Source organism: Alligator sinensis, unplaced genomic scaffold, assembly GCF_000455745.1.
Source record: "Alligator sinensis unplaced genomic scaffold, ASM45574v1 scaffold760_1, whole genome shotgun sequence".
Lineage (NCBI taxonomy): Eukaryota > Metazoa > Chordata > Crocodylia > Alligatoridae > Alligator > Alligator sinensis.
In genome coordinates this window covers 77,535-90,438 of record NW_005841989.1, presented here as the reverse complement: position 1 = coordinate 90,438, position 12,904 = coordinate 77,535, and the positions used below count along the sequence as shown (strand labels likewise).

Sequence of the window (12,904 nt, the reverse complement as noted above, 5' to 3'; positions counted from 1 at the left end):
GCTGATACCCTGCAACAAGCCCCGACCCGCCGCTCAGCATTGAGGCACTCCCTGAGAATGACCAACAAATTAAACAACCGCCTGCATTAACACACTCCATTCTGAACTCAGGAACAGGCTAAGAACTCGGGCCAACTAATTATCTTCCCCCCGGCAGAAAACTCCCTAGAGTGAGTGCAATGAATATGGAAAGATGAGCCAGTCTCAGGTTGGAAACATGCATGTATTGCTCAAGCAGGGCTCTTAGTACAGCTGAGCAAAGCACTCGCTTCTATTGTTTTAGAAGAGAACCAACCTAGCAAAGCTGGACTGATAGTAGATTTGCTAACCTGAAGTAAAGGAAGCCAAGGCAGAGAAATATACTGGGGAATAAGCTGGCTACTCATGCTTGCAACTGCTCACCAAGCACTAACTGCTCACCATGCACCCTTTTATACTAAGGGTGAGATATATTAAACCAGCTAGTTGATATTTAATGCCTCTTAAAAACAATCTGTGCGTTGTTCACAGTGATCTAACATATGGAGTAAAATTCATCCTTGGTATAACATGGTAGAGCTGTGGGAGGAGTGAGATTAACCTGTATAACAAACCATGGCCAAACAAATAGGTAATGCTTCAATTATCCCAATGCCTTGTGCAATATGCTGCAGTTCATTGCTAATCCCTCCCCACCAGTGGATGCTTCACAGCCTCATCCTACAGATGCAGACACCGCTTGTACACCAGAATTGGCGCTAGCTACGTGACAAACAAGGAAACGGCTGTGAAGCTTACAACTGAGAGCCATACTAATGAATTCCTGAAAGGCATGTGGAAAATGTACACATCAACTAGTCTGGTAGTTAAAAAACTAAAATGGTTCCTATGACGCAGGGCCAAAAACTTCAGTGTTTTGGTGTCTGAAGTTAGGCACCTAAGAAATTATTAGAAGCGTTGAGCACTGACACCGGCTGCTAAAGTCAGTGGGAGTTGTGGATCCTCTCTAGGTCAGTCCACTTTTTTTCATCTGCCATGTTTTCAGCACTTAGAAAATGCTGGCTGTAATAGCAGGTGTATGCATCCCAGTGTACCAGCCTGTACTGCAAAAGTACCTTGAGTAGATGAGCATCTAGGAGAAAGTGCTTCATTAAAACTATCCTCAGACCCGAACACATCCCTTTCATAAGCAAAGAGTTCTAACGGTCAGGATCGAGAAACAATTGTGAATCACAGGAAGAGAGATAGAAGCAGTTGCTCTGACCAAGTCAAGAGGTCCAGCCCTACAGTTGTGTGGAGTTCCCTCAACTACCTAATGGTCACTAGAAGAAGGTGCCCAGGCATCCCTCAAATCAAGCTATAATGACCAACTCAAGGCAATCGAGTCTGAAAACTTGGGTCTGCGCTTTCACTGTATAAAACAATTCCAAATTTCCTTTGCTCCTGGAGAGGGAAGAGTTTTCACTTGAACTCTGCCATTAATTGGTGTCGAGTGGAAACCACGGAGGAAGGCACGCACCTGCCCCATCTCGTATGACTGAGCTGAGTTTGGAACTGAAGAGGACATCTACGTGATTCAGGATGAACTCCACAACCACCGACTGGATTCGCACCTCCATGAAGGCAGCTGTTCCACTGAAACAGGCAGACTCGATCTGCTTTGACCTTGGAAAGGAAGACAAGGTGAACATATTATTAGCAATGCAGAGGGCACATAAGTCATCTCAGCTGCTGTTGGGCTACAGCACACAGTGGCTTGGGCAGTTAAGACTTTAGCTACACTTATAGGCTAGGCTACGCATTGGGCCCATCCAGCATTTTAAATTAGTTATATCAGAGAAATGAGCCCTTCACAGTGCTGTACAAATAAGCAGGCTGAGTTTGTGGTTGTGAAGACTCCTACTAAGTTAGTGAGAACAAGACACGAGCCTGAACTGGGGTTGGGGATGGCAAGAGGGGAGCACCTGTTGCAGCTACAGAGACTGAAGAGAGCACTAAGGCTGCACGAGACGATGGCAGTGTGTAAGCATGATCAGTCTCCTTCCTTCCATTCGAGGGAGCAGATGCATTCATTTTAAAATGCAGCTTCATTAAAAGTTCACTGTGGCCTTTTTAATGAGCTGGAAACTTCTTCAACTAGTACTGCTCAGCAAGTCCCCCTCCAGTCCCCCCCTACCCTGCACTGCAGTTCAAGAGGCCACACAAGCAAGAGAACTTTTTTTTTTTCTCATCACTTGTGGGAAGACAAAATTACCAGAAAAAAGAAGCCTGCTTACACTCGTTAACTGCACACGAGGAAATCAATGACTCATTTCTCACTCTGGTAACAAAACAGGCTAGAAACTAATACCACAAAATGAGAGTGCAGCGATTTGCTTTCAAATGATGAAAGTTAGAACTGTAATGTGAGTCACAGCCAATTCTAGAGGACAGTATTTATCCAAGACTATTTCCACACCGCTGATACCCACTAGCCAAAAGCATTTAAGTCAGACTATAGAGATTGATGCAATGGAAAGCTGGTTGGGTCATAGAATACAACAAGTTTTCCTGGATGACCCAAGGACACATTATTCACATCTTGCCAAAGGAGGGGGAAAGATGTCTCAGGGAAAAGTCTCTAGAAGCTGCTCAGGACGAGCTGAGCCGGGCAGTACGGATGGCTGTGGAAGCACATTCCTTGGCCCCCATCATGCAGCCGGGGAGATGCCCACAGTGCTGCAGATGAAGCTGGGGACATGGCCATCTCACCAGACAGCTGTGCTCCCTTCTCCTCTCCCCCCAACCTGGCCAGGGCTGACCACGCAGCTGCACTGGAGGTGTCACGATCACTCCCAGCCTTTGTGGTGGCTCCACATGGGCGCTCGGGCACCTGGGTGGCTACAACAGTGGCCAGGGACAGAGATGAGCTGGAGATTGGACCACCTGCCCAGGTAGCTGTGCTCCCCTCCCCACCTGCCTCTGCCTGTAGCAGTGCAGCTGAGTTGAGGTGCCGCAGGGCAGGGTGCCAAACTACAAGGACGCCATTTTTCTAAGGCCAGTTCTATATAAATGAGTCATTCTTTTGAAGCCAGTGGAGTTCAACTGATGCAAAAGAACAAGCAGGTCCAAAGGGCCAGATCATGTCATCACAGGAACACGGGACTGGAAGGAGACTTGTCGGTCACTAAGTCTGGTCCTTTGCATTCACAGGGAATCGTTAACCAAACGAATCTCCAAAATCACTTCAAACTCTCCCCTATCACTACCTATCAGTGCAGCTCTCCAGGAGTCAATGACAATTATGCTATTTAACCCAGTTGAGGATCTGACCAATTGGGTCCAATCCTGCCCTATTCTGAAGCCCTTATTCAGGAACCCCTGCTCCCTTTCTCCCCTCAAAAAGCAAAAGGACCTTTGCCCAAGTAAGCATAGTATAATGGAAGCCTTTGGAGGATGGAGTTCAGTGCTTTTTGGGTCATGAATGCCGTGTGCACCCCCAGGCGGTGGCAGTGCTGTCAGCAGTGGTGGCAGGGGGCGTGTGTGGTGAGCATCGACTGGTGGTCAGCGACCACCCGCAGACACCGCCGACAGTGGACCGCCCGCCAACACCACTGGCGGTCAGCAGTGATGGGGGGAGTTGTGAGCGCCGCCCTCCCGCAGGTGCCGCCAGCAGTGTCAGCAGCGCCTTTTCGCAGGGGGTGCCCCACCATGCTCAGAGGGTGCACATGCACCCGTATGCACCCCTTAGACGTCACCAGTGTTTTGGGTGCTTGCAGTTGCCCGACTAGAGAACACATCATTATGTTTGTTTAGCTGGTTGACAGTGTTTAATTTCAAGAAGTTGGTGCAAAGTAGGGTTGAATGTAAAAATGACAGGGGACAGGGGGAGGGAAGAGTTACTACCTTAGGAGGTTTGGTGCCCAGACAATTGCTAAGTTCTTGGTGTGCATATTTGTGATGGAACAATAATCAGCTAGACGAGCCAAGTGCCTCATTAGGAACTCCAGTGTCCTGGAAAATGAGAGATATGCAAAAATCTGTTAACAGATAGGCAATCGCTCAATACCAATTAGCATGCCATGCTGCAATTTCAAGAACAGAAAACACACAGTTAATATGCATTTGTGCGGTAGCAAAAAAAAAAATCAAGGCGTCAGGAATGATGTGCACCAAGCAAGGCAAAAAAAATTGCCTTGGGCAAATATTTGTGTCTGGGTTTCCTGATTGCCCAACTGAAGGCAGAGAAAGGGCAAACAGAGGCATATGTGAGCATTGCAGAACATAGCGGGCAGTTAAACAGAACTTGACAGGGGCCAAAACATCAGCAGCAGATGCAGTCCCTTGAAGTCAAGGACGATTGTCTTCCATGATTACTTTATCTGTGACTCCAAAGATGGCTGATGAGGCTGTTCCAGGGTTGACAGACTCTTGTAACTCAGGCACGTGTTTCTGTGAGGGGTGGTTAGCTCTGGATTCCTGGTCTGCGACACGCTGTTTCTACTGTTCCTGCTTTTCCATCTCCTGTTGTCATTGTAAGGTTTCAAAGCACTTGTAGCAGACTGTTCCTCCATTTGAGGAGTCCCCCATGAGTCCACTATCACAGCACGCTGCAGGAAACTGCCCCTCATTCTGCACATTTATCACTTGGCCACGTAACTATGAGGTTGTGCAACAGCAGTAACTCACTTCCACTCTATTTGACCTGGCAGAACCGGGGTCTGGCAAGTTTCCGGCTGTGTTGTGACACTCATGGAAAGGGCTTAGCGCATTATCCTTTTGTAAGGTAGAAGATATGTCGGAGCTCCTTTGAAAGTCCTGCCTTTAAAGTACCACGGTAGGATTGTGTGCTGTTGTGTACAGGATGGGTGCCTACAGTTAGGTATACACATATCTGATGATACAAGGTCAAGCTTCCCCGTTCAGTGACAAGCACCGACAGGCATGATCAAGAGTCAGATAAATTTCTCACAATCAGCAGTGGGTTCAGTCCTGCTTGGTGCTAGTGGGGAGGGTTGCGTGTGTAAGTGCAAGGTAAAGAAAATCAACGGTGCAGGAAAAGCTGTTCTTGCATTAATGAGAATATTGATGAGCTGTCCCCTGCTCCACGAGCAACAGCAGAAACACTAGAGGAGCATGGCATGAATCAGGAGATGATCTCATGTCTCCCTAAGAAGCACTCCAGGTCTCACTTTCTTACCCTGTGCCCTTATCAGCAAGGCAGTGGGCAGGTCAAAGCCTTTTGAGCTGCTACACCCAAGCAGTCTCTGCCCAGCACTGGAGCTTTCTAACCCCCCAGGCCTGATTTCTGTTCTCATGTGCAAAGAACAAGGCATTAGGCTACGAAGTCCACATCTACTGGAAATGAAAGGGGACAAAATCCTCCACGGTTTGCAAAAGCCCCTCTCCAGCCCAGGCTGCCAAGCACCATGATTACAGCACAAGATCTCTCTCATGGCCAAAGATTATTAGAATAAAAAGGCACTTTCCTCCTTCCAAAAAGTCTGACTGCAGCAGTGCCAAGCCTCAGGAATGCTTCGAGGAAACCTGGAGTGAATCATCAGCTCTGCCCAATCCCCGCTAGAGGGAGCACTGGCTGCACAGTTATTCCACATGGATGGGAAAGTCAGGCTCTCAGCCATTTTCCAACCAAGTTTGTGTCCCTTGTCAAGCACTCTGCTTTGATAGCAAGACAGATGAAGACAAAGAGTGATTTCAGAAGCATCTGCTACGACCGCTTGAACAAGCCTGGGTGGGCTGGGAAAGCCAACATGCCCTTGGCTTGATAAGGACTCATTGCAGGACTGCAGAACTATCAGAAAGGCCGAGAGGCCCACTTGGCCAATGAGATGGTGCAAACGGCACAGCACAGTCGCTTACTGCACACTTGGACCATGCAAATGCCGAGCTGGATTTATTGGTCGATCAAGGGCATCTGAAGCCACGCAGAGGGACAGCTCAGTTATGCCAACCGCAGGGGATAGGAGAGACCTGGTCCTTGTGACGATATGGCCAGAAGGTGGGTGGTCAACTCTCCACCAGCCCAGGATAAAAACCACTAGTCAGATGTCACAAACAGGCTACAGTGGACACTGGAAGCAAAGGCACAGCCAAAGGCAATGCATGCACCTGTAATTGGCTCTGAGGCAAATGGCTCATGGCCCTGACAAACAGGGTGTTCTGCCAACAGTGCTAGTTAGAAACATCAGCTGCACAGAGGGCATTTCACACCGGCAGTACCACGCTGCTTGTTCTGTTCCATAACTTCACCGGCCCAGCTTAACCCTGGATCCCAGACTCTGCCCAGTAAGGCATGCTGAAGGTCTGAACCTGCTGCTTGCTCCACTACACTCACTCTGAAGTTTTTTCAAGATAGTTAATTTATTACCTCCTCATTAGAAATACCCTGTGCAAAGTCCTGCCAGCCACCTTAATTAAATCAGACACTGGTGTAGCCCCTTATGGCATGTTTTGTAGGAAACATCAGAGATGCTTTATGTATGGAATGCGTGTCTTATTACTGCTCTAATTAAAATAGAAGTCCGCTTTACAGCTTTAAATCCTTCCAAGTGTGCTCAACCATATAATTTGATGCATGCAGGAAGAATGCTGTCTCAGGAACCAGCTTTCTGTGTGGAGAGAGGGGGGAAAGGGGAGTTGGAAAGCACACAAAAATGCCAGGTGTCCCTTTCAGCAACAGGTGTACGCTCCTCAAACTCAGCTACTTCAGTCCTGACATCTAGCATAATGTGCTGTCACGTCAGCACAGGCCGGTGACCCCTCTGTTGTAGACAGGTTGAGGACCGAAAGCATGGTGCAACCACGCACACTAACCTGTAGTGAGGTGGAGGCAGTTGCTGGATGACATCGTGAATTTTAACCAATCGTTCTTCATCTGTAGCAGCAGAAACAGCATCCTAAAACAATGTAATAAATCAGTAAGATTTTGACAAACGTGGACAGTGCACAGGGTTGTACTATTTAAGGGATTTCCTACCTAAGCTGCTAGGCAGGGCCCAGCACTCTGGTATCCCTGTACCTCAGAGACAGACTTAAGCACAACCACTGTTATGACAGAGCTACAGTGTAGCTGGTCCAGGGACCTGCAAGTTCTGCTCTGATGGCACAGAAAGACTTCTTCTGCTGCTAGCCTGGTGGTGCTAGCCATCATTATAGCCCTTAAATGTCCTAGATGCAGGGCCTCCCTGGAGCGAGTTAGTACTGTTCATCTAGTGTTTATACACTGGCACAGAGATATTTAGATGCTGGGAAAGAAACGGTCAAGGCGGATGCAAAACTGGAGCATTGTGTGTGGACACTGCAGTGCCTGGGAACAGCACTGGGAACAGGCGAGTTGGCTGGAAAATGAACCATGCGTGCTTATACTTACTGAGAACTTCTCATAGAGCTGATACGTGAGCAGGGGATTCGGGAGCTCCCGGAAGTAGAGCTTACAGAGGGAGCCCACGCAATGGATATCTTGGATGTAAATATCTTTAGTCAAGTCGGGGATCTGCTCAGAGTCAAACTCGTGGCTGGAGACAAAAAAAGGAGATGGGTGCAGGGGGATAGAAGGGAGCAAAGAAGCCCAAAACAAATTACAGTCGGAGGACGGTGAGGACATGGTTTACAGGAAAAAATAAATGAGCAAGAGCCAAAGCCACAAGAGTCACGTTTATGCTGCTGCAAGCTCACATTTTTCCGAAATGAGACGCTGTCTTCTGAGGCATTTTCAGTTGGTTTTACAGCTGTCTGGCTAGCCCAGAAATCAGTTTTCTGGTAACAGTGCAGACACCCTTCACTAAGAGTCTTAAGGGTACATTCTCAATTCTAATGCAGATCGCTTACATGGGAAGCGCTGACGATTCTGACTGGGAACCGCCTGGGTGAAATTCCCCAGGGGCCAAAATGAAAGCTCAATCCCCCTTAAATTTTGAAAACCTGGAAATCAAAATTAGAAGCAATGTTGGACACCAGACCCATCAGCAGCTGCTGTACATCAAAACTACTGTGTGCAGAAATTCCTTGGATGCAAGCTCGAGAGCCCGGCAAGCCTCTGCCGGCAGGAGGGAAAGGAGCCAGGAACCACATGAAGAAAATCCCTGCATATTCTCTTGGTTTTCACATAGGGAGGGAGAGGGAGAAACCCAAAGCACAAACGTTTATGAAACAAAAACCGCGCTGTGAGGGCCAGGGCTGGCAAGGCTTGCTCCCCACTGGAATATGTGCATGGAAATTGATGTTTCAAATTAGCCAGGACAGATTTGCTGGGACTAGCGTGGCAAGTCCGGCCACTGGGAGCAGTGAGAACATGACTGCTGCATCCGAAGCCTTGTCTCCTCACAAGACTCTTCAAGCTGTGAATCCAGGCTGCTCCCATGCTCAACGGATAGTCCTACCCACGCCACAACCCTGGTTGGTCTCTTACCCAGCTACATCACCCTTCTGCTTTGTAGAAGTGGATGGCAATGCATGCTCAGTGCTACAGCACATTTCTAGGGCCTGCCTGAAACTTCAGGTCCTCACTGTGCTGCGCAGTGGAACCATCTTGTACCCATGTCCTCAGACTCGGCTCCGGAGCCGCACGTGGCTCTTCCACTTACCAGCTGCAGAAAACATTATCAAAGTTTATTGTTTCCTTGCTGTGCGCACTGGGTCTGTCTCCTGCAGTCATGGATAAAGCAACCCAAGTGCCAGCACTAAGGCACCCCGTGTAGCTCCATACTGCACGTGATGTCTTGCTATGAGTTGCAGTGTTTACCACAACCCAGCCAGAGAGGTGTGTGTGTATTGTTGTGGCTTTTCTGGTTAATGCGGACTGCATTATGTGGTCCCTGAACCAGTCAGCCCTGACTGTAACATCAGGCCTATGCCCCGTGGAAAAGCTTTCCTGGGAAAAGCAGGGACATTCAGGTACAGGCTTAGACACAAATGTATTTGTAGACAATTTGAGTGGTATCCAAAAGGTGCACTACCCTCCCATGCCCCAGCTGCTTGGGTTGTTTTAGGAAAGTTGTTTCTACATCAGGAGGAGGCAGAAGGGGACTTTTCAGGATTAATGTCCAGAGGTAAGCATCTGATAATGAGCAGCTGAAATGCAGCCCACCCCAGCTCTTCACCCTGAAGGCAAAGCGGGACATGGAAATGAAGGGTTTCACTCCCCGCTGCCTGACTGATTCACTGCAGCCACAATCTTTAGTGTTCGTTTTATCTGGCTCCCACAAGCATCTTTGACTCATCACTTACTTATATTTAGTACAGAAACTTCTTCCCTGCTCCTGGATGCACAGGAGTAAGAGGGAGCTCACAAAGGAGCGTGTTGTTCCTGCAAGCTCGGGAGAGAGAAAACTTTGAGCAAGAGCCTTCATGGGCAGTTAAATGGTCCGTGGGACAAAGCTCACTCTGCTCCTGGTAATGCACTATGCTCCCTGATAGCCAAATCCTGAGCCCTAATCCCAACATCAACTAAGCAGAAGCAATACGCGGGGGAGGATGTGGGGTATTCTTCATGGGATCACTGCACCCAAGCAGACTGGATCTGCTGGCTTTTTCTTTTCCAAGGGGATGTGCAGGAGTGGTAGCAGAAAGAGGGAAGCTCTGCTGCAACAGGATAGGAGGGGTGGTTCTTTAGCCCCTAACTATGGAGAAGCTCTATGTATAACCAAGCCACTGAGATGATAATATCTTAGGTTAGGTATTAGGAAGAATTTTCTCACTAGGAGGGTAGTAAAACACTGGAACAGGTTACCCAGAGAGGTTGGGCAATCTCCATCCTTGGAGGTTTTTAAGACACGGCTAGACAAAGCTTTGGCTGGGGTGATCTAGTTGGGGCTGGTTCTGCTTTGAGCAGGGGGTTGCACTAGATGTGACCTCCTGAGGTGCCTTCCAACCCTCATTTTCTGTGGATATGCTGGGTGGAGGACTCAGCCTAATATCTGTATGAGGACTTCCTCCTCCCCTGAAAGAGACGCCAGAAAAAGTGTTTGATCTCTTTGATTTCCTTGATCTTTGTCAGGGGTGGCTCTAGGTTGAGCAAGGGATTGATTTAGATGTGACCTGAGGGCCCTGCCACCTGACTCTGCTATAGTTCTGTGATCCATTTAAATTCCTGTAAAAGTTACATTTCTCTGCACTGAATGTTAATAGCTCTCTGATATTTCTTCTAGATGCTAGGAAGAATGTTACTCACAAATAAAATCTCCTTGATGGTAGCTCAAAAGCAAGGCCAGGCCTAGGATGCTGGAATTGAGCATACCGGCTTGTGGCAATGGTTTGATTTTGCCCATCAACCACATAAAAGGTCCTGCTGCACTGCCACTGAGACAGAACTGCTCTAAGAAGCGCTAAGAAAAGCTCCTCGGTGAAAGAAATGCTCTAATGTCTTGAGTTACCAAAGCCTACACTTTCACGAGTTCATGTACTTGATTATTAAAAACATGAATCTCGTTAATCAAGAAATATCAGATCTGACTTTACAAACAGACCAATACGCTGCTTCCAAGCTGGAGTCACAGCAGCGTGTCCTGTACTAATCAAATATTTGAGCACACTGACAGTGACTAGTATGAAAGATCAGAACAGTCTTCACATTGTATCCTACTCATCCTTCTCTTCTTCCTGCCATCTCAGAAAACTCGACAGTTGAGTATTTCTGTAAATAAGCAAGGTGATCCCTGTGGGCTGTTTGGGGAGTTGTCTAATGAAAACATTAAGGTAAAAACATTGCTTTGGAAAACACCATGGGAAAATTTTAGAGAAGAACAAAACAGGTTGGGATGGTGCAGAACTGGACTTCCCTGATCAGCCCTGCAACGTGCCCGGCTGTGAATTAATGCCCAAAAAGCCAAGAGCAACATTCACTCTCCTCCATTTGAGATTTACAACGTAGCGCCCCTAGGCTACAAACCAAAGAGAATGAGATTGCAATCTATCCTGGAAACCTCCATTTCCCCAGTCCCAGGGGACTTTGCTTGTTCCAGTGACCAACATTGAGTTCCTATAAAATAAAACTTCACTTCTCTCCTTTAAGACAGCTGGGATATTAAAGACTCCAGAACAGCAACCACCATCGCCCACAATTGCCGTGAGGCTGCTGGACCTGTCAGTTCCCCAAGACACCCAGAACTTGTAATCACTGAACGCTTGAGGTTCTGAATCCAAAACATTTTAAATTAGCATGTGCTTTATTCATTAACTTAATCTAATACCAATCAATATGGCCTTACCGTAGTTTCTGGATGTTGGATGCAATCCCAGAGAGACGATAAATTCCATCCACAATGCCATGTTTCTCAATGAATTCAGTACAGCTTTTGAGGACCTGGGGGACTAAAGAAAAAGTGAGAGTGTTTAGCTAACCATGCTACTGAGGACTACTCTCAGGCTGTGTTGATGCCTTATCTCATAAGCTAAGCACAGAGCGTCTTAAAAGACAGGCCATGTCTTCAACAAATTCTGATCAACTCTGAGCAATCTGTATCGCCTCCTAGAAGAGCTGGGGAGAGCGGAGGATTAACTCCTGGAGGACAAACCTTATGAGGAAAGACTAAGGGATCTGGGACTGTTCAGCCTGGGGAAGAGAAGACTGAGGGAGGACCTGGTGGCCGTCTGTAAGTACATAATGGGTGAAGATCAGGAGCTGGGAGAAAAACTGTTCACTGGGGCAACCCAGGAAGGACACAGCAGTAGCCATAAACTGTTAGAGGATGGTTTCAGGTTGGATGCAAGGAAGAACCTCTTTACGGTAAGGGCGACCAGAATCTGCAATAGACTTCCCAAGGAGGAGGTGCAGTCCCCAGCCTTGGAAGTCTTCAAGAAGAGACTGGACAGACACCTTGCTGGGCTCATTTGATCTCAGCAGTATTCCTGCCCAGAGGAGGGGGACTGGACTCGATCTTTTGAGGTCCCTTCTAGCCCTTAATTTCTATGATTTCTATGATTTTAAACTAAGCAGTTCTGTCTGCCTAAAATTGCTCCTACAGGTTTAGTTCTATGCACAGTTCTTCTCCACAGCTTGGCCTAAACGGTTTACACTGCTGCGTAAAAAGCCACAGTCCACCCTGTGTTTTTGGCATTTCTGTGATTAGTAACTTGATCGGCAAATAGGTAGGGTATTAACTGACATACGCTTGACTGCCTGGAGAGCTCAGAGAGCTGCATGACTTGCCAGGCTCACAGACAACTGCAGGTGCACAGACAGCCCCAGATAAAGCAGGAGTGACAATGACATGTACAGTGATATTTAGCTGCATCACCAACCAAGGGTACAGGCAAATGAACAAATTGCAGCATGCGACCAGGGGGTGGGGATTTACTGTGCATCAGCTTCTCCAAGGTAATTCTTTGCATCTTGTTTCATCATGGGTTAAGCTGCTCCAGGTTAGCTCCCACTTCCTGTGGGAGGTAGGAGCAGGCACTTGGAGAATTACCAAGGAACGATGCACAGTAAGCCCCTGCCCCCTGCTAACTTGCTGTAATTGGTTCGTTTGTCTGTACCCCACCTCCCTCCAGCTGGCTTCTCAACCCAACAGTTTCTGCTTTGTGAACTACCCACTCACCCAGGAGTGCAAGGAAAAAGCAAAGCTGATTCTCTCCAATAGGGATAGAAGGCTGGATTGCGCAAAGGCAAGCACTTATGATTAAACCCTCCTGAGGCTCATCACGTCCTCGTGGAAAAGCTCAGTCCGTGTGCACTGCTCAGCAGGTGAGCTCCCCTGCAACAGCCCCGGTGATAATCTAGATTTATTCTTACATTGGATGCCAAGTCTTATCAATTTGCCATGTGACAGATTCGGAATAGGTCATATGGCAAATCCCCTTGCATCAAACAGCAAATGCCACCTGTCACTCTGCTCTTTTGAGCCCCGTTGCACTTAGATGCTCTGCTCTGTTTGTGCCCCCAGCCTCTCTGCTACATTCCTACCTTATATCAGGCGCAGAAGCAGAT

General features: G+C 47.8%; 1 protein-coding gene across 4 annotated transcripts in view; it reads right to left on the bottom strand.

Moving 5' to 3' along the window:
- ARHGAP32 (Rho GTPase activating protein 32) overlaps positions 1–12,904 on the bottom strand; it is a 97,899-nt gene that overhangs the window by 18,422 nt on the left and 66,573 nt on the right. For all 4 annotated transcript variants that reach the window (XM_025201277.1, XM_025201276.1, XM_025201279.1 and 1 more), the window contains exons 3-7: positions 11,184–11,286; positions 7,349–7,493; positions 6,793–6,875; positions 3,865–3,972; positions 1,499–1,644 (exon numbers count right to left, since the gene is read on the bottom strand). In XM_025201277.1, the coding sequence (XP_025057062.1) occupies positions 1,499–1,644; positions 3,865–3,972; positions 6,793–6,875; positions 7,349–7,493; positions 11,184–11,286 (585 nt within the window). The remainder of the gene's footprint in view (positions 1–1,498; positions 1,645–3,864; positions 3,973–6,792; positions 6,876–7,348; positions 7,494–11,183; positions 11,287–12,904) is intronic.